General features: G+C 36.8%; 1 protein-coding gene across 13 annotated transcripts in view; it reads right to left on the reverse strand.

Moving 5' to 3' along the window:
- Positions 1 to 359: 359 nt before the first annotated feature.
- LOC101261575 (uncharacterized) overlaps positions 360 to 22641 on the reverse strand; it is a 38909-nt gene continuing 16627 nt past the window's right edge. For 9 of the 13 annotated variants that reach the window (XM_010314746.4, XM_010314745.4, XM_010314743.4 and 6 more), the window contains 12 exons: positions 18455 to 18586; positions 18161 to 18367; positions 12206 to 12325; positions 11930 to 11976; positions 4541 to 4703; positions 4291 to 4428; positions 4033 to 4155; positions 3847 to 3945; positions 3433 to 3522; positions 2893 to 2974; positions 995 to 1125; positions 360 to 856 (listed from right to left, as the gene is read on the reverse strand). In XM_010314746.4, the coding sequence (XP_010313048.2) occupies positions 728 to 856; positions 995 to 1125; positions 2893 to 2974; positions 3433 to 3522; positions 3847 to 3945; positions 4033 to 4155; positions 4291 to 4428; positions 4541 to 4703; positions 11930 to 11976; positions 12206 to 12325; positions 18161 to 18367; positions 18455 to 18586 (1461 nt within the window). In that variant the 3' untranslated portion in view covers positions 360 to 727. Of the gene's footprint in view, positions 857 to 994; positions 1126 to 2382; positions 2654 to 2892; positions 2975 to 3432; positions 3597 to 3846; positions 3946 to 4032; positions 4156 to 4290; positions 4429 to 4540; positions 4704 to 11929; positions 11977 to 12205; positions 12326 to 18160; positions 18368 to 18454; positions 18587 to 22641 lie in introns of those variants that run through there. The other 4 variants (XR_011212590.1, XM_019211027.3, XM_010314748.4 and 1 more) reach the window with 4 other exon arrangements.

A 22641-nucleotide genomic window follows, 5' to 3' on the forward strand; every position in this document is an offset into this window, starting at 1 on the left:
ACATTTTCTATCTACCAACAAGCATAAGAAAATAAAGTCAAAAACAGTTGTTTTTTAGTAAAACATTTTCCCTTCATTCCAAACACCATAATATTCAATTGCTTTGCATTCCTAGAAAATACTCTGGGACCTTAGCTACTCTAATGTCGATATACAAAATATATCTAGTTTCTAAACATATTACAACAAAAAAAAAACATTACATTAAGCATACAATAAACAGCATTAATGTTAAATTGTTTTCGAATACAAAAAAAAAAAACGTTTCATTCCTTGATAACAGATTAACAAGAAAATAATACCACATGACAAAATTTTACTCCTTCCAATTAAAAATTTAATAGTGAATCTGACTATACTTAAAAACAAAGGCAAATGATAAATTAAAAATTACTGGTGGAACAAACTTATATTCACAAGGGAATAGATAACATAGAGCTTGAAGTTTTTAACTACTACTGAAGAACTTTACAGTAACCAGGAAAAAAAAAGGCAAACTAAAACAACTAATATACAAGGCCACCTTATCGCTATTGAAGAAAAAAACAAAAGGCCCAGTTATGGACATGGCCACTAAGTTTACAGTGTGCCAACTGGATCCATTCAACAAACCCAGTATAGTACACAAAACACGCCTAAGGACTAAGGCTGCTCGTAAATACCCTTCTATTTGATATACATGAACACAACTAAGCTCCAATACGATTACTAGCTTCAACCAATTCATTCATCTGCGCCGTACATGAGCTTTGCTATCACTCTGTATCCTATCCGCATACATTGGCAGTCGAATGATCTCATAAATCTCATTCAACAACACCTCTTCAGTGATGTTGTCGGTAATACTTCTCATCACCTGAATTTTAGTACAGGAACCATCATTACTCGTTCAGGGACCATAATCTATCTAAAAGATGACAAAGTATGGAAAAGCTTCTAATAAACTAAAGTCTACAAAGCAACTGCAAAAAGTTTATTGTCATTATAGAAATACCTTTCTGTACGTGTTGTAATCATTCGGAGTTCCTTTATCAACTCTGGTCCTCATCCATATCCATTTTTGGTTATTGGTATCAAAAGAGCACTCTATTATTTTATCAGAGTAGGCTGACGGATCAGAACCATCTAAAACATGAAAGAACCCAACATTTCAGGATACGTGCAAAAGGTAAAATACACAGAGAAGCGGGAGGGGGACAAAAATAACACAGAAGTTAACGGAATACAAATAAAGCACAAGAGATGCGCTTAGATATGCCACACTAAAGGAAAACAGATTATACATTTGCCTGGATGTCCCTTAACCTAATAACTGGAATAAGTAACTCACCAACACAATCACAAGGACCAACCATTGGATGTCCCTTAACCTCATAACTGGAATCAGAAACAAAATTGTTGAAATGAAGTGAAGCTTGAGAGGTACATGGTGCATGTCCTAGTCTCACTACGATGGTCTGGTTACTCAAAAATTTAGACTTGCAAAAGACCCTAACACTGTTTGGATTATTGTTTGATGTTGTTTCATAATATATTGTATTGTATTATACTGTATGATAGATACAATGTTTGGTTAGCCTCTATTTTTTTGTTTAATAACATTTTTATTGTTTGGTTTGATTGTATCGTTTCGTATTGTAATATTATAAACATACTAAAATTTCCTTAATTATTCTAGGGTAGGGGGTTTGACTAGAATCAAATAATATAGGATAAAGGGTAAAATAGTATTATGAAATATTAAGTAAGATACATTGAAAAAAGAAATTAAGTAACAACAAAATTTAACAATACAATACAATACATGTTAAGTAACAATTCGAACAAACATTGTAGGTATGATAACGATACAATACAACACAATCGATAACAATGATCCAAACAGAGTGTATATTTGGATTCATCTTGTTCACAATCACATGTGACGAGGAATTTCTGTGGTTCCATGGTTACGTTCCTGAAATTGCAAAAGAAGCTTCGACTACCCCTTGATTCATTTAAATCTTGTTCTGGCGATCCAACTAATCCAAACTAATATGTCTGATCTCTTTAACCTTAGCATCTGATCCAATTTCAAGTTGTGGAATATCCACATTCTATTTACACTAAGCCTTTACAGACCAAAAAATAAAAGCAAGAAAATGTATCTACTTTTTCTTTTTTTGGCTAAGAAGAATATGCATCTTGAGCTTACAAGAGAGTAGGATCAGAAAGGAGGATCAGTTGTGAAATAGCAACCTTGCCGTAAGGTTTTAGTCACAGCAAGAAGTACCTCTAGATTTTGTATATATATTCTTACTACTCCCTCAGTTGTCAGTTCCTTTTTTACTTGTCCCTGGTAATACAAATGAGTTCCCTTTTTACTTGTCGCAAATCAAGAGATTTTATCATTTTCTTCCAATATTACCCTTATCATTAAAAACTACATAAAGTATTAGTAGTCAAACTTAAATTCCAAAGCATAAATAAAAATGTGGGTTTAGTATAATAGACACAGAAGGTGCTAAGTCAACGTGGGCCAAGTAAAAGAGAGCGGAGAGAGTACTACTTAGCACCAAAGAGGAATCTTGACAGCTGCAAGAGGAGTGAATTAGCCCCCTTGACTTTTTAGATCATTCTCTAATGAAGGTTTCAACTCCATCAAATAATATCACTGCATCCAGTTCCCCCACAAAACAATTTTGATAAGAAATAAAATCCACCAGGGTCAGTAAAGTATACAAGACAGCAATAAAAACCAAACGAGTTCACAGTTATAAAAAAATTGTAAAAATTAACGAGTATGGATGTAGATGATATTAGTCTCTTATACTTCCAACTTAACCTCAATTAAGGGAAACATTCCTGCACGACACCACAAGTATATAACTAATATAACTGTGGATTTCTGACCTGGGAAAATAACTCTATTCCCCTCCATTAGTTTCTTCTTCCCTCGTTCATGTAGATACAGCAATTCACGATCATCGATCACCTGCCATATGATCAGAGATAATCATACTTATTTCCAATCGGAGAACATGAAACATGATACACTTCACAAAAAAAAAAGTCTGCCTTGTTGAAGAATTAAAGTATCAATCTAAAACCTTAGCTATTAGAGAAAGAACACTTTTGATAACTCAAATTATCTCAGCACATCCCCTGACATGCGGGTCTGATTCTTTTTCATGGGCCAAGCATGTGGAAACTCTTTTTGATAATGGGTGACAGCGAGACTAGAACCAAGGACCATCGCTTGCCTTAATATTATGTTTGTGATCATCTTTCCTAAAACCTTAAGCTCTTCGTTTTATTAGCTTAGCTATCTCAACATGCTTGAAGCATGGAAATAAATGATATTGACAGGTAAGGTGTAGGAGCATAACAACAAACCAAAAGGATAAGGAGGAAATAGCAACAACTCTATTCACTAGGAGAGCAGAGTACAACCTCAAACAGAAAGTCAACTGAGTTCATTTCAGGGTATTTCCACTTCAAGAGACCCTCATGAGTGCGAGGAACATAAGGATCATCCCAACCCTAACACAGAAAGAAAACAGGGTGGCTCAGTATCCAGAACCTAAATTCATCTGTATGATTTATGCATCTCCGTCCTGTTAGCCATAAACATGTCATTATCAATAACATGCAAGAGGATGTGCTTCTAATTCTATCTGCAACATAACAGCAAACGTAGATAAAGGTCGGAAACCACTTCCACAGAGAGTTTTCCAACATAGCAGCCAAAACATACATGTCATATAACTTGGTAACATCCTAAGTGATGTAAGAAATTAACTCCTCAGGAGAAATCCAATACAACACTAGAACAAGAAGCAATTCAGAATAGGTACTCTTTAGCACCTGAAAAATAAGACCATCAGCTTCATGTGAAAGCTTTGGGATAAATTCTTTGAGAAGTTTTGTTACAGTAGAGAGCAGAAAAAAATCCTTCCTCCTCACCTGATAAACATTGAGAAATCAGCAGCCACTTAGGCAGAACAAATAGTAGTAGAAAATTACAATATATTCCAATTTTGACAAACATACCCTGAAAGGCTCCAACTCATATCTATAGTAAGGGTTTCTACTCTGGTATATATGTTGACGTTCATAATTTCTTGGACCAATCACTTCTTTGTCGATCATTCTCCACCGTTCATAAAAGGGTCGCTGTAGAATTATAGAACAGAGAATTAACAACAATATACACATAATTCCAAAGAGAACCAAAAGACCCCTAAGCGTATAGCTAACATAAATTTTTCAAGAAGGAAAGGAAGGTGGTTTCATATCGAAGAATCCAACCTCGATGACAGACACATGGTTCAGGGCCATCATATCATAAATTAGGTATCTCCTTTCCTGCTTCTGTGTGTCAGGCAAAGTATCAATTACCATCTCTCCATCAAGTAAAGTGAAGTGGTGGGTCTTTTCAGCTAAACCCTGGGAGAAAATATCATATAATAAATCATATATACAGATAATTTCAAATAGTGAGACATAAAAGGGAAAAAGAGATCAGGACATCCTAATAGCTAACTGGACATTAGCATACTTCATTAGTGTGTCTGCAAGGAAATCTCATCTGAACCCTCCGGAAGTTGAAATGCCTATCAATTAAGAAACAGCCATCCATTGTGATCAGCATCATATATCGTGTCCCATCAGCCTTCCATGTAGCATAGTAGTAACGCTGCCTTAATAACTGCAAGTTTTCCCTGCACATCATGACAACGATTACCTTGGATGAATCTTAATTTATCACCTTCGTTTCTTTCTGTGGGATGCTACCATGGTTTATAAGGCAGCTAGCCAGTTTAACAAATAAACAATTGTTTTCTCAGAGAATATATTAATATCCATGTCCGAGTCCATATGAGGTTCCGGTATGACGATACGACAAGATTATTATCCATGAGTAAAATTTGTACAAGGGATTTAGAAATTAACTACTCAGAACACTTGATGGACAAGCTATCATGCAGAATAAAACAATATTAGCAGAACAAACAAAACAAACCTATTTCATGCTCGGCAAACATAATATCCCGGTCACTGTCGAAGACACATACAACCACCCAACTAAGGTAATTGATTCCAAATTAAAAAGATGGGTCTTTCTGCCTATTTGGCAGGTCACAAAAATCAAGAAGTATTTCAGTCTGATCATTTAAACATCCCAAAAACTTGGAAGTTCATGAACTACCAAAACCCCTCTTCTGTTCAAGTAGTTACTTTATTTTCAGGATCAGATCTAACTAAAACAAAACTATAAATGTGGGTTCAGAGAATATAAGCTATTGTGAAGACACTTCAAAGAAAAGTTTAGTTGCAACGTTTGTAGAAATACAGGTAAAAATATTTGGGAGTAAGTCCACAACTTCTGCAATAACAAATGATGACTAAGGGATATTCATGGTTGGGAGACGGACACTGAACCTGTCATCCAAAAAACTACGAAAAATATAATGAATCCAACAGCAATTAGAACACCAGAAATATATACATGATCGGAAAAAAACCTAGGAAAGGCCAGAGTCCATTTTCTATCATAAGCCAAATCACTCAGATAAACCAGCCAAAATCCAATTAATAGCCTGCTTAGGCACTTAATAAGTGCTGAAAAAACACTCAACTATTTTTCAAAACTGGATTTTTATTTATTTATTTTGAAACTGGACAGCACTCAACTTTTTGTCTCATAGTAAGAAAAGTAGAGTATCGAAATAAGCTCTTTATGCAAATGAAGCAAAAATAACAACCAAGTTTTATTCTATACCAAGTATGCTGTAATTTGTCAATCACATTAGACAACTTAAGGCTTAAACTGAAGAAAGCAAGAACTAGACGCCTGAAGAGAATAAAGAAATAATCATGATAATCACTTCACAAGTGATTTTACATGTTACATGCCACTGTAACAAACTTTGCAGTAAAACAAACTTCACCCATCTCAAAGAAAAAAGATCACTGGACCCATATTCACTAACAAGCTTCAAATCAACCATTAAGCATATTACTGTTAGCTATTTGAATCATGGAGGTGGATTTTTATATTGTTTGTTGTATTTGATATGTCGAGTAGCATTTTTGACATAGTAACTATTTCTATTTCTGTAGCAAGGTAAATGGGTTCTACTGAAACCATATTTACAAAAATTACTCAAAATCTTCTATCATATCCTTGTAATGAGACTAAGACATCAATGATACAAACAGTATCATTAGAGTATATCTGGTTACACCAAAAACATAGTCAAAATACAATTCATTTTGACTTGTTCTATAGTATTCTCCATATTCTCAAAGACACTAAGGTTCCTCTCCTTCCATATTGTCCACCATGTAGCCGCAGGTACAATCCTCCAGTTGTTTCTGTTTTTAGCGTGAACTCCGGCTTCTTCCCGACTGTGTAATGCTTCAGTGATTTGCCCTGGCATGGACCAAGATATGTTTTCGAGACATAGGAATAATCTCCATAGTTGACTTGTGACCTTGCAATGTATAAATAGTTGAACCACTGTTTCTGCAGTTTCCCCACAAAAAAAGAACATCTCGAACATAAAGGGGTCCCCTTTTTCATCAAAATATCTTGTGTCAGCACTACTTCCTTAGTTATAACCAGACAAAGCAAGCTACTTTGGTGTGGGATTTTGGCTTTCCAAATGTGTTTCCAAGGGCATCGAAGTATCGGCTGGTTTGGTTGGTTCATCTTCACCCACTAAATTGGTCGATGGTGCTGAAGAATTTTGGTACTCTTGGTATTTCCATTGAGGTGTCTCCTCAACACAAAATTCCACCCTTGAGGTGTCTACAATTCTGTTCTTGTGCTCTGTTGATATAAACTGAGTTATAAATATCAAGGACGAATGTCTCCACGTTACCTGCTTCGAGCCAGTCATCCTTCGAGAATAAAGTTTTAACTCCATCTGCCACTTTGACTATGGTGTTAACTTTGATTTCATTCCACAAAATTTGGATAGATTTCCATGAGCTAACACAATAAGGAGTAGTGACCTCCTTTGTCATCCAATTATCGTTCTTCTCATATTTATCTTTAATGACTCTAACCCATAGACTTCAATTTTCATTTTAATATTTCCATAACCATCTCATTCTTATAGCTTTACACTGATTCTTCAGATTTTTGGTCCCCAATCCCCCAAATCTTTTCTCATTGATCACTGCCTTCCCAATCCCCCGCACCAGAGTCGCGTCGAGACGGGTTCGCCTGCATATATGAAGAGTCCGCGCAACATAGCATTTCTCGATCATCCCATTCAAAAGCTTTCCATAGACAAAGACTTGGCCCCAAAAGGCAATTCAAGGTAGATGGTTGGTAGAGCACCCACTTCACACCCTAAGATTCCATGTTTGGCACTTCATTAACCGAGTATAAGAAGCTTTTCCTCCCGTGAACATGTAAACCTGACATTCCTTCAAATATTACCGAGATTAGTCTTGGTATTTCGAGATGCTCTTCCTCAACATCACAGAATATAAGTGTCATCTACATACTGAAGATAAGTTATCTTTAAGCTATCCCTTCCAGCTCTAGCAACCTCAAATATCTTAACCAACATTCCTTGTTTGTTGTCTTAATTATGTTGTTCAGTCCCTCCATGACTAAGAGGAACAAAAAGGGTGACAGAGTATCACCTTGTCTTAAAATAACCTGTTGGTGAACCATTATTAAGTAAAGAGAATTTTAATCCACTGATTCCATTTAATCCAAATCCCATCTTCTCTAGCATATCCATAAGAAAGACTCAATTGACATGATCATATGCTTTCTCAATGTCTAATTTGCATAGGTTTCCGGGTTTCTTCAAGTTCACCCTAGACTCTATTACTTCATCTGCTCTGGGGCAGCATCCATAATTTGTCTTCCTTTGATGAAGTCTAGTTGTTGTGAGTCCACAAGCTTAGCCATCACTCTTTTATACCTTTTAAGTAAGCACTTTGGAGAGCAACTTGTAATACTACCTATCAAACCGATGAGTCTGAAGTCTATTAATTCTTTAGCACCTTTCTTCTTTGGAATAAGAGCTATGGAGGTAGCATTGAAACTTCTTTCAAACCTTCCTTGCTCGTACAAATTCTGGAAGGTCTTCTTGATATCATTTTTTCCCACTTCCCAACACTTGATGTAGAACCCAATGTAAACCCATTTGGATCGGGTGTTTTATCAATTGCACATTGCTTAAGGCATTTCAGTACCACCTCCTCTTCATACCCCCTTTCTAAATCTTCCATTTCCTCCACTGTCAGCCTTGGGCAATTTGTGAAGTTGCTGGCAGGCCAACACCAGACATTCTTTGAGTACAAGTTCTAGTAAAATTCCACTATTTCCACTTGAATCCTTTCTTGATCACTAATCAGATCCCCTTGAACAAGAAGTGGGTCAATTATATTATATTTTTGTGTGCGTTAGCCATCTTGTTGGACGTCAACCAAGATAAAATTTATTTCCAAATCAACATTGTTAGAATAGAAATAAGTATTTCCTACTTAAAATAGGAATAAGAATAGGAATCCTAGTTGGAAAAGAATTCTAATGTATTGTCTATAAATGGGGTATCAATGTAACAATTTAGATACAAAATTCAGTAATATTTTTTTCATGTATTTCTTTCTCAGATGGTATTAGAGCATCAGTGAGAACAACAAGTCCATGTATGTCATTTCCGATGGTTGTTGGGTCTGATTTCTGTCAATATTTTTTATTATTTTTCTGTATGTGGGTGTGTTGTGGGGAATTCAACACCACCACGAGACTCAAAAAGCTCCCGCGACCAAACCCCAGCCAAAATCACCAGAAAATACTAACCTATGTGCACTTTTGCGCAGATCAAAGGTTGTATTTTCCGATGAGATCTGACACAAGCGCCAGCGCGTGAGGCCTATTCCGATAAATTTTTTCAAGAATTCTTTCTTCTATTGGGATCGTCCAGTATTTACGACCAGAATCCATTCAGTTTTCTCCAGATTAGGGCTTCGATGATTTTCGGGCAGTTTCCGGCAAAATCAGACCACTATAGGGAAGTTTCCGACATGTTTGTGGCAAAATCAAAATTTCCAGGCCACTGTCGGCCGATTCCGACATCTTCCAAAATTTTCAAACCAGTGTAGCAGTGTCCGTCAGTTTCTAGCATACATACTAGTCTATAGAGAATCGACGAGGAGGAGAACGGTTTGGAAAACCTCGATTTTAGTGTAGTCATTGTCATAAACATGAACACACACGTGACATGTTATATTTTATATAGTCCACCACCCAGTTATGATTCTATTGTTCTAAAGAAATATAATGGGCTGCTTTGATATCGCGCAAGTAAACAAAATTTTGGAAAACCTCGATTTAACTGTAGTCATTGCCATAAACCTAGACACACTAATGACATGTTATATTTTGCATAGTACACCACCCAGTTATGAACCTATTGTTCTTGTTAGAATAGAAATATGTATAAGTATTCCTACTTAGAATAGGAAGAAGAATAGGAATAGAAATCCTAGTTAGGAAAGGATTCAATGTATTGTCTAATAATCGGGTCTCAATTTAACAATTTAGATACACAATTCAATAATATATTTCCCATATATTTCTCACATGGTATCAGAGCATTGGTGAGAACTTCAAGTCATTGTATCAAATTTCGGCAACGACGGTAGGCCTGATTTGTGTCATCTTTCGTTCTGAAGGTGTTGTGCAAAAGACAACACCATCACGAGGCTCGGGAAACTCAATCGACCGAACCCCAACTAGATCCATAGGAAAATAACCCCCACGTGTCGACTGAAGGTTGAAGTTTTCCGGCAAGATCTGGTCACGCACTAGCGCGTGAGTGCTTCTCCGGTCACTTTTTGTCTAGTAGTTTTCTTTCGTTGGGGTCACCCAGTGTTTTCGACCAGTACCCATTTAGTTTTCTCTAGATCCGATCACCGGAATAAGGGTTCCGGTGATTTTCAGGGAGTTTCCAACAAGTTCCCAACGAAATGAGGCCACTGTAGGTAAATTCCGACAGTTTCCAGGAAGTTTCTTACTATTTTCAAGTCAAATTTTGAAAAATGTCTTTCGGTTGTGATGTTTTTGGCTCCAAAAAAGAGAGGTATTGGAAGTTCAAGCCTTACAATCACTTCAAAACCATTAATGGAAAGTTCAAACAACTTAGCTTGGGCTTCATCAGTTGAGTTGTAGTGCAAGGGTCAAGGTGTTCAAGATTATTTAACAAACAATGCTTGTGTTGTAAATGAAAAGACAATCTAGTGATGAAGATGCAAAAGCCAAAGCACAATGGGAGAAAGCGGATGCCCAATTATGTAGTCTCCTTTGGCGCTCTATTGATTTTATGTTGATGCCTTTGTTTTGCCCATTCCAGACATCTTACTTAGTTTGGGAAAAGGCACGTGCTTTATACACTAATGACATATCTCGATTCGATGATGTGATATCTCGGATGACCAACTCAAAGAAACAAGAATCTGATGTCTACTTGGTAAAAGTAAACGCAGTCATGGAGGAATTTGAAACATTGATACCTATCACTACAAACGTGAAAAGCAACAAGAGCAACGACAGACATTGTTTCTAGTTCTTACACTTGCTGGACTTCCTACTGACTATAACTTTGTGTGTAACCAGATTCTAGCCAGTCCTACAGTTCCCTCAATTGTTCGACATCCGGATATTCTGTTTTAGTAAGAAGTAATTTGGAGTCTTGGAAGAGTAAGAAACAAAGTGGTTGCTCGATCTAGTGCAAAATCAGAATATGCAGCAATGGCAACAACTACTTGTGAGCTAGTTTGGATCAACAGTTGTTGGGAGATCTAAATTTGGCAAAATTTATCAGATGGAACTTGTGTGTGACAATCAAGAGGCTCTTCATATCGCAAAATACTCTCAGGAGATATTGTTACAAAATTCGTGAAGACAAATGATCAACTTGCAGATATGTTCACCAAGTCCCTCATAGGTGCTCGCATTAATTACATGTGTAACAAGCTAGGTACATATGATTTGTATGCACCAGCTTGAGGGGGAGTGTTAGAGTAGAAACAAGTATTTCCTACTTAAAATAGGAATAGCCATCCTAGTTGGAAAAGGATTCTAATTTAGTGTCTATAAATAAGGTCTCGATGTAACAATTTAGATACACAATTCAATAATATTTTTTCCATATATTTCTCACAAACATGTTCCCTGCTTTTAATTAATCCAACTCAGTGGGGTCGAGGATAACTCATTCTTCAGCAACATAGATACTTCAGGCTTTGATGTCTTCACGCTTTTATTTAACAGCAATATCACAGAAAACAAATATTGGAATTCACATTCAGATATGCAGTTCTCAGCTTGATAAGCCAATTGGAAGTCCTCAACTAATTAGAAACACCTAATTGAAATATCTGTTCAAACAAATGTAAAGTTTGAAATCACATACTGGCCAGGAATGTATCACTACTGCATCACTTCCACATGAAAGAAGTCCGAAATATAACAGCATTATTCGTGTTAAAGACAATTAACACATTGCATCACACAGTACCAGCTTTTTGAAAATGGTACCAGTACATAAATTTGAGCATGAAGGCTATGCAGGAGCCATATTTACAAGCCTCACAAAGTTACACAGTATCCCAGTTCTACTGTCACACAGCAACAGTTTCTACTGTCATCTCCACATATCAAGGAATGCAGATAAATGTCATGTATCAACTTACGTGGAACCTTTTCCCCTTTTGATAAATTAACTTTATGCAGTTTTTATTCTGATTTAGGTGAGACCAACTCTGATAATTTCCTTTTTCTTTCCAGATGTGGGTGAAAAGAGCCCTCTTGTATGCATGGTTAAGCGTAATATCCTAAACCTATGGTTACGCTTGACTAGACCAAAAATATATAATGGAGTTAAAGTTCTCGAAATAAGGACTGGAACCAAACCTGTCAAGAGAGACTGGATGTGAACCAGGAAACTGTGGGCCTCTACCCTGAAAGACAAATACACCAAAAGGATTTATGATCTAGAATTGGAACAGCAGACACATATATATTTTGCAGTAAGTAGTCTACATAATCCACAACTGCACAGTAGAAAGTGAGTCCACAGCAAGATCGAAAATAAAAAGTAACGCACAAAAACAATACAGGAAATCTGCATATATAAATTTCCATGCAATAATTATAAAGACATCAAAGATCCAATTGCAAAATTCCTACCCCTGGGGTCATTTTCAGTGCTTGATAACAGAACTGTCGTAAATAATTTTGCTGATCTTGGGGGATTGCATCTCCCAAAATGTCATCATTTGAGGTTACTACTTGTGCTTCAAGATTGTCCTGAGAAGGGAGAAAATGAGTTATGAGGAAATTATAAAAGCTCTCTTTCAAATAAACAAACTTTACTACACTGCAAAAATAGAGAGACCAAAACCATAACATGTTGGTATAAAGATGTAATCAATCAAAAGCATCTGTATTCTTGATTATGTTATCATGATGAATTTATACTCTAGATTCTAGAACCTGCACCATTTGAATAAATTACTAAATTGAGTTTTCTAGCGCAGTGTTCTAAACAATTGTTAGGAATGTGAAAAGTGGAAAAGTTAGTTGGTTGGTAAGACATCAAAAAAAGTTGGAAGTAATATAAGTTTTTACCAGTTTGAATGATGGGAACAGAGACTTCTCATTTAACGAATGATCATATTTTGGGACAGACCAAATGGAAAGAAACATCAGGTATACTAGCACGGAGTGGTAGATTGGACGACATCAAGCAAAAACAAGTCACTCTTCGTAAAGAATAACATGATTTCACAAACAAGACCCCTCCTTTCACTTCAGTGCAATCCTCACAAACTTCCATTCTCTCTTCCTATCTGCATTGCCTCCCGTCTTTGTTTTACACATACACACACTCCCCCCCGGATGCGCCGCGTTTCTTCCCACTATTTGCCCCACTCACACCTTCTCTACTACATCCCCATGACCAATTTTCTCGCTCAACTCTCTGGCTCTCTGATAAGGCACGTATCTTCCATACTTGTTCAAGGAGGAAGAAGCAAAGAAGGATAGGAGAAGATACCGATTTGCATCATCTCAAATTACTAGAGGTTTCACCCATGGAGCAATGAGCAATTTCTTACTGTTATTAGGAGTTATTTGGAAGTTTCTAACTGTTATTAAGAGTTATCTATCCTTATCTTAAATAATTATAAAGTAGTTATTATTTCTCTATTATGTAATAGGAGATCTAGTAAATAAGTAGTGATATGGTAATATATCTTTTAAGATACTTGTCTCTCTTTGTATTTTCTATTGTTTTTATTCGGTATAAAACCTCGGTTCTTATCATTGGTATTAGAGCAATCAGATCTGTCATGGTAAACACACGAACCAACGCTTCCCACAGCGAACCTATCATGTCGACTCCTGATCAGATTGGTTAGCAATTAACCACTAAAGTAAAGAAATTGGGAGTCATTAACGCTTTGGCTGCTGATGTAGCTGCATTAAAAGCACAAATACGCAAAATCAACATGGAAAGTCTAAAGTTTTACAGAAAGAGGTTGAGGTTGAGGTTGATAGCACTTGGAGGCATTAAGAAATTATCGACGTTGTCACACAAAGATGGAATTTCCTAAGTACGAAGGAGGAGATCCTCGAGGTTGGATTTTGAAAGCAGAGAAGTATTTTCAAAATTATCAAACACCTATGATTGCAAGGTTGATGTGGCTTCAATGTATTTGGAAGGAGATGCATTGGATCTTTTTGCTTGGATCATCAGTGAAAGAACAATTTTATTAGTGGGATGAGTTGGTGAAAGTTGGTGAAAGTTATGCAGGAAAATTACGGACCCGCTGAGTTTCAAAATCTAGATGAAAATTTGTGTAGTATCCAACAGAATGAATCAATTTTCGAGTATAGGCAGGAATTTGCAAAATGGGCAGCCCGTGTGCGAACTTGGCCAATACATTGTTTGCTTGGACTTTTCCTTAGCAGACTCAAAGAAGACCTTCGTGTGGACGTTAGGATTCATAAGCCTCGATTTGTGTATAAGGCGATGAGTTTGGCCTTAGAATATGAAGGAAAACAAGGACTAAATCAGTCCAGTAAGGTGCCTGCTTGGCATCTGTATTTAAGACCTTCATCTATAGAGACTTCCTCTCCAACGACTCGAGAATCCTCTAATTTTCAATCATCCCGCCAACCAGCTACACACCCTTTTTAATAGTCATCTCTTCCAAACACTTGCCTATTGAATTCTGAACAACAAATTCGGCGAGAAAAAGGCCTATGCTACCGTTGTGGAGACAAGTTTACTCCTGGTCATCGCTGCGAATCTAGGACTTTTGCACAATTGGAGTTGATGCAAGAGGAAAACCATGTTCAAAGTGTTGACGGTAACCAAAATGAAGACATACCCCCTACTGATTTGGGGGAAATCTCTATTCATGCAATTTTGGACAAAGAATCTACTTCAACTTTGAAACTTGAAGGCACTCTTTGCAAGCATAAAGTGTTTATGTTGGTACATAGTGGTTCTACACATAATTTTGTAGCAGAAGAAATTGTCACAAAAGTTGGGTTTGCAATCAAATATATCACTACTTTGGTGTCCATGTAGGCAATGGTGATATTATCAAATGCAACAAAGTTTGTCATGACCTATCAGTAGATGTTTCTAACTTGGTCATAAAACACAATTTTTTCCCTTTTTCCTTTAGTGGCGTAGATATGGTGTTGGGTATACAATGGCTAGCATCCTTGAACACAATACAAGCCAGTTGGAACGAGATGTTCCTAATTTTCCAATTGAATGAGAAAACTTATAAACTGCAAGGTGTAAGGTGTTCCTCAGAAGACGCTCATACCAACATCTTTCCAATCAGACCTTGAAGAACAAATGTTGCCCAGAGATGCAATGTTAAACCTTATAAAGGCAGATTATAAGCACATAGACCTCTCTTCTAATGTTGGTGATGCTTTTGTTTTACGTCTTCATCTATATGGCCAAAAATCTTTTTTAGCGGCAAAGTTTCCAGATTTTCGCTTTGATGACAAGTCGCCTTTCTAGGAGGGATGTACTGATAAGGCACGTGTCTTCCATACTTATTCAAGGAGGAAGAAGCGAAGAAAGATAGGAGAAGATACTGATTTGCATCTTCTCAAATTAATGGAGGTTTCAAACATGGAGCAATGAACAGTTTCTTACTGTTATTAGGAGTTATTTTGCAGTTTATTGTTATAAGGAGGTATCTATCTTATCCAAAATAGTTAGAAAATAGTTATTATTCATCTATTATATAATAGGAGATCTAATAAATAAGTAGACAGATGGTAATATATCTTTTAAATGCAGAAAAGGTTGTTCTAAAGATACGAGATACTTGCCTCTCTTTGTATTTTCTATTTCGAGATACGAGATACTTGTCTCTTTTTGTATTTTCTATTGTTTTTATTCAATATAAAACCTCGATTTCTATCACTCTCCCAGTTTTTTTGTTTTTCTGGAACACAAAATTTCAAATAGTAAAAGGTGAATAAAATAGAACAGGGAAAATATATAGTAGATTGTCTGCAAATGCTCGCTTTCCTATGAAGAATCAGTCCTACAAATTAATTTTTCAGTAACCATTTTGATAAAAAGGCCAGTCATCAAAACCTTGAAAAGCAGTGAAGGAGCGATGATATAATATAACAAAATACCAAAATACTTTTTTCCCAGCAAAAGATTACAGAAAAAGGAGGACAAACTTCATTTATCTTTTTAGAATGTCAGCAAAAATGATACCACTAGCATGTGTATTTCTTAAAATTTTCATGCCAAACACTCTTAATCAAGCTAGAAAATACTATAGTTGCTCCAAGCCTAAGCAAGTTAGACATCTCTTAGCACTTTTTAGCCGCTTTTGTCGAGCTTTTAAGAAAAACTAGATTTCTTCTTGGGTGTGTGTTTCTTTAATTGGTGGAGCATACTTTGTTTATCTTTCTAGAAGGTCAGCAAACATGACACCATTAGCACGTGTATTTTTTCAATTTTTCATGGCAAGCACACTTCATCAAGCTAGAAAATATTCTGCTTGCTCCAAATCTGAGCAAAGTTAGATCTCTTCTAGCACTGTTTACCCACTATTATCATGCTTCTAAGAAAAACTAGATTTCTTCTTGAGTGTGTCTTAATTGGTGGAGGATCAAAGGCGATGAAATAGGCTGTCAGTGGAGGTAAAAACGCTCAAATGCAAATAAGAATACAAATATGGCAGTACACAGTTTTCATAATTTATAGGAGAAATTCGTTATCAGTTAGGCACCCAGTCAGACATATGGATGATGACCCAAAATTCTTCAGCATTAAATTTTGGCTACTTATTTCTCACCCTTAATCTGCTAACTCCATAAAGGGCTGCTGGGTGGGAATGGACAGATAAAGGAGCACAAAAGATCATTTTCTTAATTATCATTCCAGAATTGAAATGACATTGAGTCTAATAAAGCAAATTATATAGACGATTCATATCCTGAGTAAAACTAATTTGGAATTGAAGCATAGTTGAAGCCGAGTCTAGGGAAAAGAAGTCCTCACTCTGAGAATAACATATCAACATCTTACGGTACAAGTTTTATCGGAAAAAAGAAAGTGAGTATTAAGACCAGCCATGGAAAACGTCTCTTGGCCGACGAAAGGATGCTCGCATCAGGTGGCTCAAGTTATCTAGTCTCGACAAGCATGAGGCTTTAATGACTAGCCCAGACCGAATTCAAGTAATCTCATCATGCCTTTAAAAAGTTGTGGCGATCCTCGCATCCCAAGTATTGCAAGGTCGGTACTCAAGAGTTACTCATTTACAAGTTCCATTGGCAAAAGACTTGGGAATGATATAAACTGGTAATTTTCATAATCAAGCTTAACATTGCACTCAAAATCAAGTTTTACTAATTTCTACCTTTTTTCTTTTTGAAATTGGTAATGTTGTATTCCTCAGCACTATGCATATTTTAAAGACCTTCAAAAAGAAGCCAAGAAAAAAAAAGAGTAGGAGAATGCTACTTTCAGAGATCCTAACAAATCTTCTACTTCTAATTCATCTATTTCTATCTTTTTACACCAATAACAAAAAGATACAATACAATTCCATTTAACTTTATGGATGGACTTGGCCCTATCTTCAAAGTTTCTACTATCTCCCCCTTTCCATACATTCCACCATATACAATGCGGGATGACTTTCAACCATCTCTTCTAGCTCTTGCTTCCTCCTCTTCTAATCCAACACTCAGCATATCTGTTGATTGCTCAGGCATGGTCCATATTGTATCTGTGAAGGAAGAAATAAGGTTCATAGTTGTGCAGTGAATTTACAATGCAAAAAGAGGTGATTGTTTGTCTCTTTTGTTTCCCCGCAAACTTGGCATCTGGAAACTATGATACGGCCCTTCCTCTTCAAAGCCCAATCTGTTAGGCAAGCCTTTCTTACTACCAATCAAGTGAAGCATTTTACTTTAGTTAGAGCTATGTTCTTCTATACATTATTCCACAAAAATTGTCGTCTTCTGTTTTGATGTGCATTACTCATTTCACAAGCCCTCTAAATAGAGAATTTTCCTTCTTTTTCGTGCTCCATCTCATGGAGTCTGAATTTGATGTAGTGCTTGAGAAGTCATCTAGTAGAAGAAGTGTGTTGGCACCCTTTCCACCTAATAATTTAATAATCATTTAAAAGAAAAACCACATCCGTGATCGGTCCAACATTCTTCGACAATTGATTATGGGTTGCTGCATGTGAAAAGAAGTTGAAAGGGTTGAGATCTGATGGAAATAGGCCACCTGAATGAGGACCCTAGATACCCAGAAAGGGTCTCTAAGGTTTTGGTCTTGGGGAGAGTGCCTGGGAGCATTTTTCTCTCCAAGTCCCAATGGACTCCTCAGTATTTTGGATGTTAGTTCACTAATTTCTCACCATAGAAGTATCAGAAAGAGATAGGCTTCTCATCTAATGCCGAGACACACTAGAATGTTACCACTTTAGTGTTCACATTCAATCAAATTCAACACCGCACTAGTGGAAACTGAAGGCTTACAGTTGCATCGAAAAAGGAAAAAACAAACACTTAACCACGAATAAAGTGCCAACAATATCAAAGAGCAAAGTTATGTTGGAGAACACATACAGTCAAAGGAGCTGTAGGACCTCCATCGTCATCGTCATCAGGCATAGCATCACCATTCAGATCAAGCTCAGAAGATCTTTTCCACTCAGGTGTTGGAGGACAAACAACCATTTCAGGTTTTTTCTCATGATAGAAGGCATATAGGGCATCAACATAGTCTAGCTTATAGATCCCAGGAGGACGAGCATCAGAAAAAATTTTAATTGCCTGCATATCAGTACTCTGATTATTCACACCCAGAGATATGTGTTTAAATTTGAAGCAAGAAGGATGTAGCATCGCAAAAATACTAACCTGACTGACAGATATTGGTAGTGTACGCATAAGATAATGAATGATCATAAACCCTGTGCGGTTATGCCCATGTGTGCAGTGGACAAGAATATACTTCTTTGCATGTTTCTGACGGGCAAGAAATTGTGAAACCTGATAGAAGCGATAAATATTAACGTCAAGTTCCTTTCAATAGAATTCAGTGTGATATGTTAGCCTTTATTTGCTTAAAGCCTTGAAAAAAATAAAACTCATATGACAACATGCTTCTCATCAATGATGAGTCCTGATACTTAGAAAACCTAACTAGAAGTTAATAGAACACTTTTCGAATACTCTGACGAAGTACAGTATGTTTTATCTGAGACAAATTCTCAGAAAATACAGTTCCATTGCAAATACAGTATTCCCCACAACTTTTTGCATTGGAAAAAGAAAAACGCTAAAATGGATTATGAACTTGAAAGGTCGTGGAGAGGGGTGCAAGTTCAAGCAAAGACGGGATATTAGCAAGGTGTATAGTCGGCTATTTTAGAAGAGGAGTGAAAGAGACCCCAACTCTACTAAATATTAGAAGGTGGGCACTCTCAACATGGAAGAACACTTTCGGGTGAACATATATGAAATGGCAGCAGCCAGGCAATTTCTCTTAGAGTTTCCAACTAAACACATGACAGAGCAGGTTTTACAAGGAGAATGGACATGGAAGAAGGAGAAAATCCAAATTGAATGCTGGTCACCGGTCGCTGGTTGTTGCACTGATATCCAAGAGACAGAGTGGACATCAATAATAGCTATGGGGCTGCCCTACATCTATGGTCTGAGAAAACCTTCAAGGCTATTGTGTGGTGTTGGTTAGAAACCTCTTTGAAAAACCATCTCAAATGAGAAAGACTAAACATAAGAGGAGGGCACAGGGTGCCATCAGTAGTGATCATAGAAGACAAGGGACTGATATACATAATACCCATTTCGAGTGAAATTCCGATGAGGGTGGATGTTGGAGAAGAGTGGAAGAATTTGTGAGATTTGAGAAATTATCGGGAGACTGGTTCACAAACACGAGAGGAGGGTTTGGTCCTTGATTTACTAAATAGAGAGGAAAGTGGGCCATCTGCAGGTGATCGGGTTTTTTCAGCAGAGATGGGCTTTGACCAGAAGCCCATTTGGAGTGATAAAGATTTTGGGCCCAAAAGCTTTATTTCCTCACGTTTGGTGGAAGAGCAAGATATGTACCCTCTTACGACACTATTACTGCTGAATAGATGCCAACAAACTTTGTACCACAAACCAAAATCGAGTCCTACATGCAGAGGAGAGATAGAAGGAATATAGAGCATCATACAAGTTTTTCACATCTAATCTAATCCATAAGAGAGGGTGATATCATCGAGACAGAAAAACGGGCAGCAGATATGAATTCAGAAATAACTGGGAATAAAAACACTCAATCGGCCGAACTTGAGCATTGGCCAGTCGAAGATGTTCAACCACTAGATACTCAAATGCAGATACCAGAGGTGGATGCATCATTATGGGTGTAACGTAATGTTATGAGACTCAGTAAACAATTCGAGGTGGATATTCAGGGGTACAAATGGGAAGTATGGTCTCTTCTCATGAAGCTACATAAAAGAAGACGGGAGAGACTAAACAATGCTAAAATTTCTTCTCCTAAATCAAAATGGCTAGAATGAAGTGAAGAATCTTCTTCCATTTGGGGTAAAATTTAAGGATGGAGAACCAAGAATTAGGGGAAAGGGAATATGCAGTGGGTCTCAATGGAAGTCCATATCATCTCGTGGAATGTGAGGGGATTGAATGACATCAACAAAAGGAGGGTGATCAGATCTCTAATTCAAGATTTGGGCGCTGATTTTTACTGTTTTCAAGAAACAAAAATGGAAGGCCAATATGGGGAAGTTGTCAAAATATCTATTAAGTAACAGGTGGGCTGATTATGTGGAATTGGATGCCAATGGAAGAAGTGAAAGGATTGTTATCATGTGGGATAAAAGGTGCTGGACAGGAGAATTAATCCACTAAGGTGTATATTTTTTTTCTTGTAAATTAAGCTCTACAACAGAAAATTACAGTGCTGACTGGGGTTTAGGCCACAAATTGTCGAAGGAAAAGGGGCAGTTATGGTTGAAATTAGGGGGTACCAAGTGGGTATGTGAAGAACCTGGGTAGTGCAGGGGGATTTCAATACTAACAGATTACACTCATAAAGAAAGAACTGTATAAACATCTCGAGAGCCATGAAAAAATTCTCGGATGCCATCGAGGGGCTAAAACTTATTGACCCTCTACTTCTGGGAGGAAAATACACTTGGATCAGAGGAGACAATCATGAAGGTTACTCTCAGATTGATAGATTCATGTACTCGGCGGAATGGGAAATAATCAGTACTTCCAAGGATCATATCTGACCATTCTCCTATTTTTTTGAAATGTGGGGAGTGGGACTTTTCAAAGTCTTACTTTAAATTTGTGGATGGAGGTTCCTGGAATTAACGAGAGGGTGGAGGAACGGTGGAATTAATGTGAAGCACAAGGAAAACCTGATAGTGTTTTGTCTTGTAAACTAAGATTCCTCAAAACATAAATTGAAGAAACGGAATACTGCTTACGGGAGGAATCTAAAGGCTAAGAAAGTTGATAGGCTTTCTACTAGAGTTCCCCGGATACCATACAAGACCAAAGAATGTTGTCCGAGGATGAATTACTTTTGAAAGCAAGCTTCAAAATGGAGTATCAAGAGGTGGCCAAAAATGAGGAAATTTCTTGGAGGCAGAAATCCAGAATCTTATGGTTGAAATAAGGAGACAAGAATACTAAATTCTTTTAAATGATGGCCTATTAGGATTCAATTACATTGACACCATAGAAGCTCATGGAGAGAGCATAACTGATCCAGATAAAATCAAGGAAGAGATTGTGGATTTCTATAAGAATTTGTACTCTGAGACAGAAAGCTTTATTAAATTTCGAGAAGGCTCAATAATCACTAAAGATGATAATGATTGGTTGCAAAGAGAATTTGAAGAACAAGAGGTACTGGAATGCTTGAAGTTATGTATTGCTGACAAAGCTCTAGGCCCAGATGGATACTTTATGGGATTTTTCCAATGCAGCTAGGAAATTATAAAAACGGAAAAGGGCCTAAAATACCTCGAAGTATTGAAAATGGTACACAATTACCCTCCATCCACCTATTGGCCCCCAAATACCCTTCACATCCACCTTTGGGTCCAAATTTACCCCTTCATTAACAGACCAAAATTAAAAATAATTAAATAATAATTTTTAATGACGTGGCACTCAACGATTGGTTGTAATTTAATTATTTAAAATAATTTTAAACCCACCCATTACCCACCCATTTTAACTAAACCCACCCATTACTTTCCCATTCATTTTTCCCTTATTACCCTTCTCTCTCCTAACTTTCCCATTCATTTTATAAGGGAAAGTTAAAATGGGTTTTTTCCCTTGTTTTATCAGTTATGAAGTAAGTTAAAATTATTTCTTAGTGAAGTCTTCCTCAATTTACACAGATTTTCTCGGGAAAACATCTTATTCTGTTCCTTTAATCACATGTCTCGGATTTTTCGTCTCTGAATACAGAGTAGTCTTTGTTAGGGATCTAGAGTACCAAACACTATCCATGTGTTTGGCAGAATCCTGTTAAAAATCTATGTATAAATAATTTATCGAAAAAATTAATTGAACTTTTTTTTGGTTAGAATCTAGGACTCATAAATTCAAAATTGTGGATTGTTACGGCTTGTAATGTACTCAGTTTTTATGTAGTACTGCTAATTAGTTTTTGTAATATTCAAACTTATGCAGAAAGTGAAAGAACAGGGGATAGAAAGTGAAGTACCGGAATCAGGCGAAGAAATTGTGTGTGCACAAAAGACGATTTTCTGCCGGAGGAGTTCAAGAGCTGGGGAAATTACGCGAATGCGCTGAGGCAAGAGAAGGGTAATATGGGAAAAATCAATGGGAAAGTAATGGGTGGGTTTAGTTAAAATGGGTGAGTTTAGTTAAAATGGGTGGGTTTAAAATTATTTTAAATAATTAAATTACAACCAATCGTTGAGTGCCACGTCATTAAAAATTATTATTTAATTATTTTTAATTTTGGTCTGTTAATGAAGGGGTAAATTTGGACCCAAAGGTGGATGTGAAAAGTATTTTGG

This window comes from Solanum lycopersicum, chromosome 11 (genome assembly GCF_036512215.1).
Source record: "Solanum lycopersicum chromosome 11, SLM_r2.1".
NCBI lineage: Eukaryota > Viridiplantae > Streptophyta > Magnoliopsida > Solanales > Solanaceae > Solanum > Solanum lycopersicum.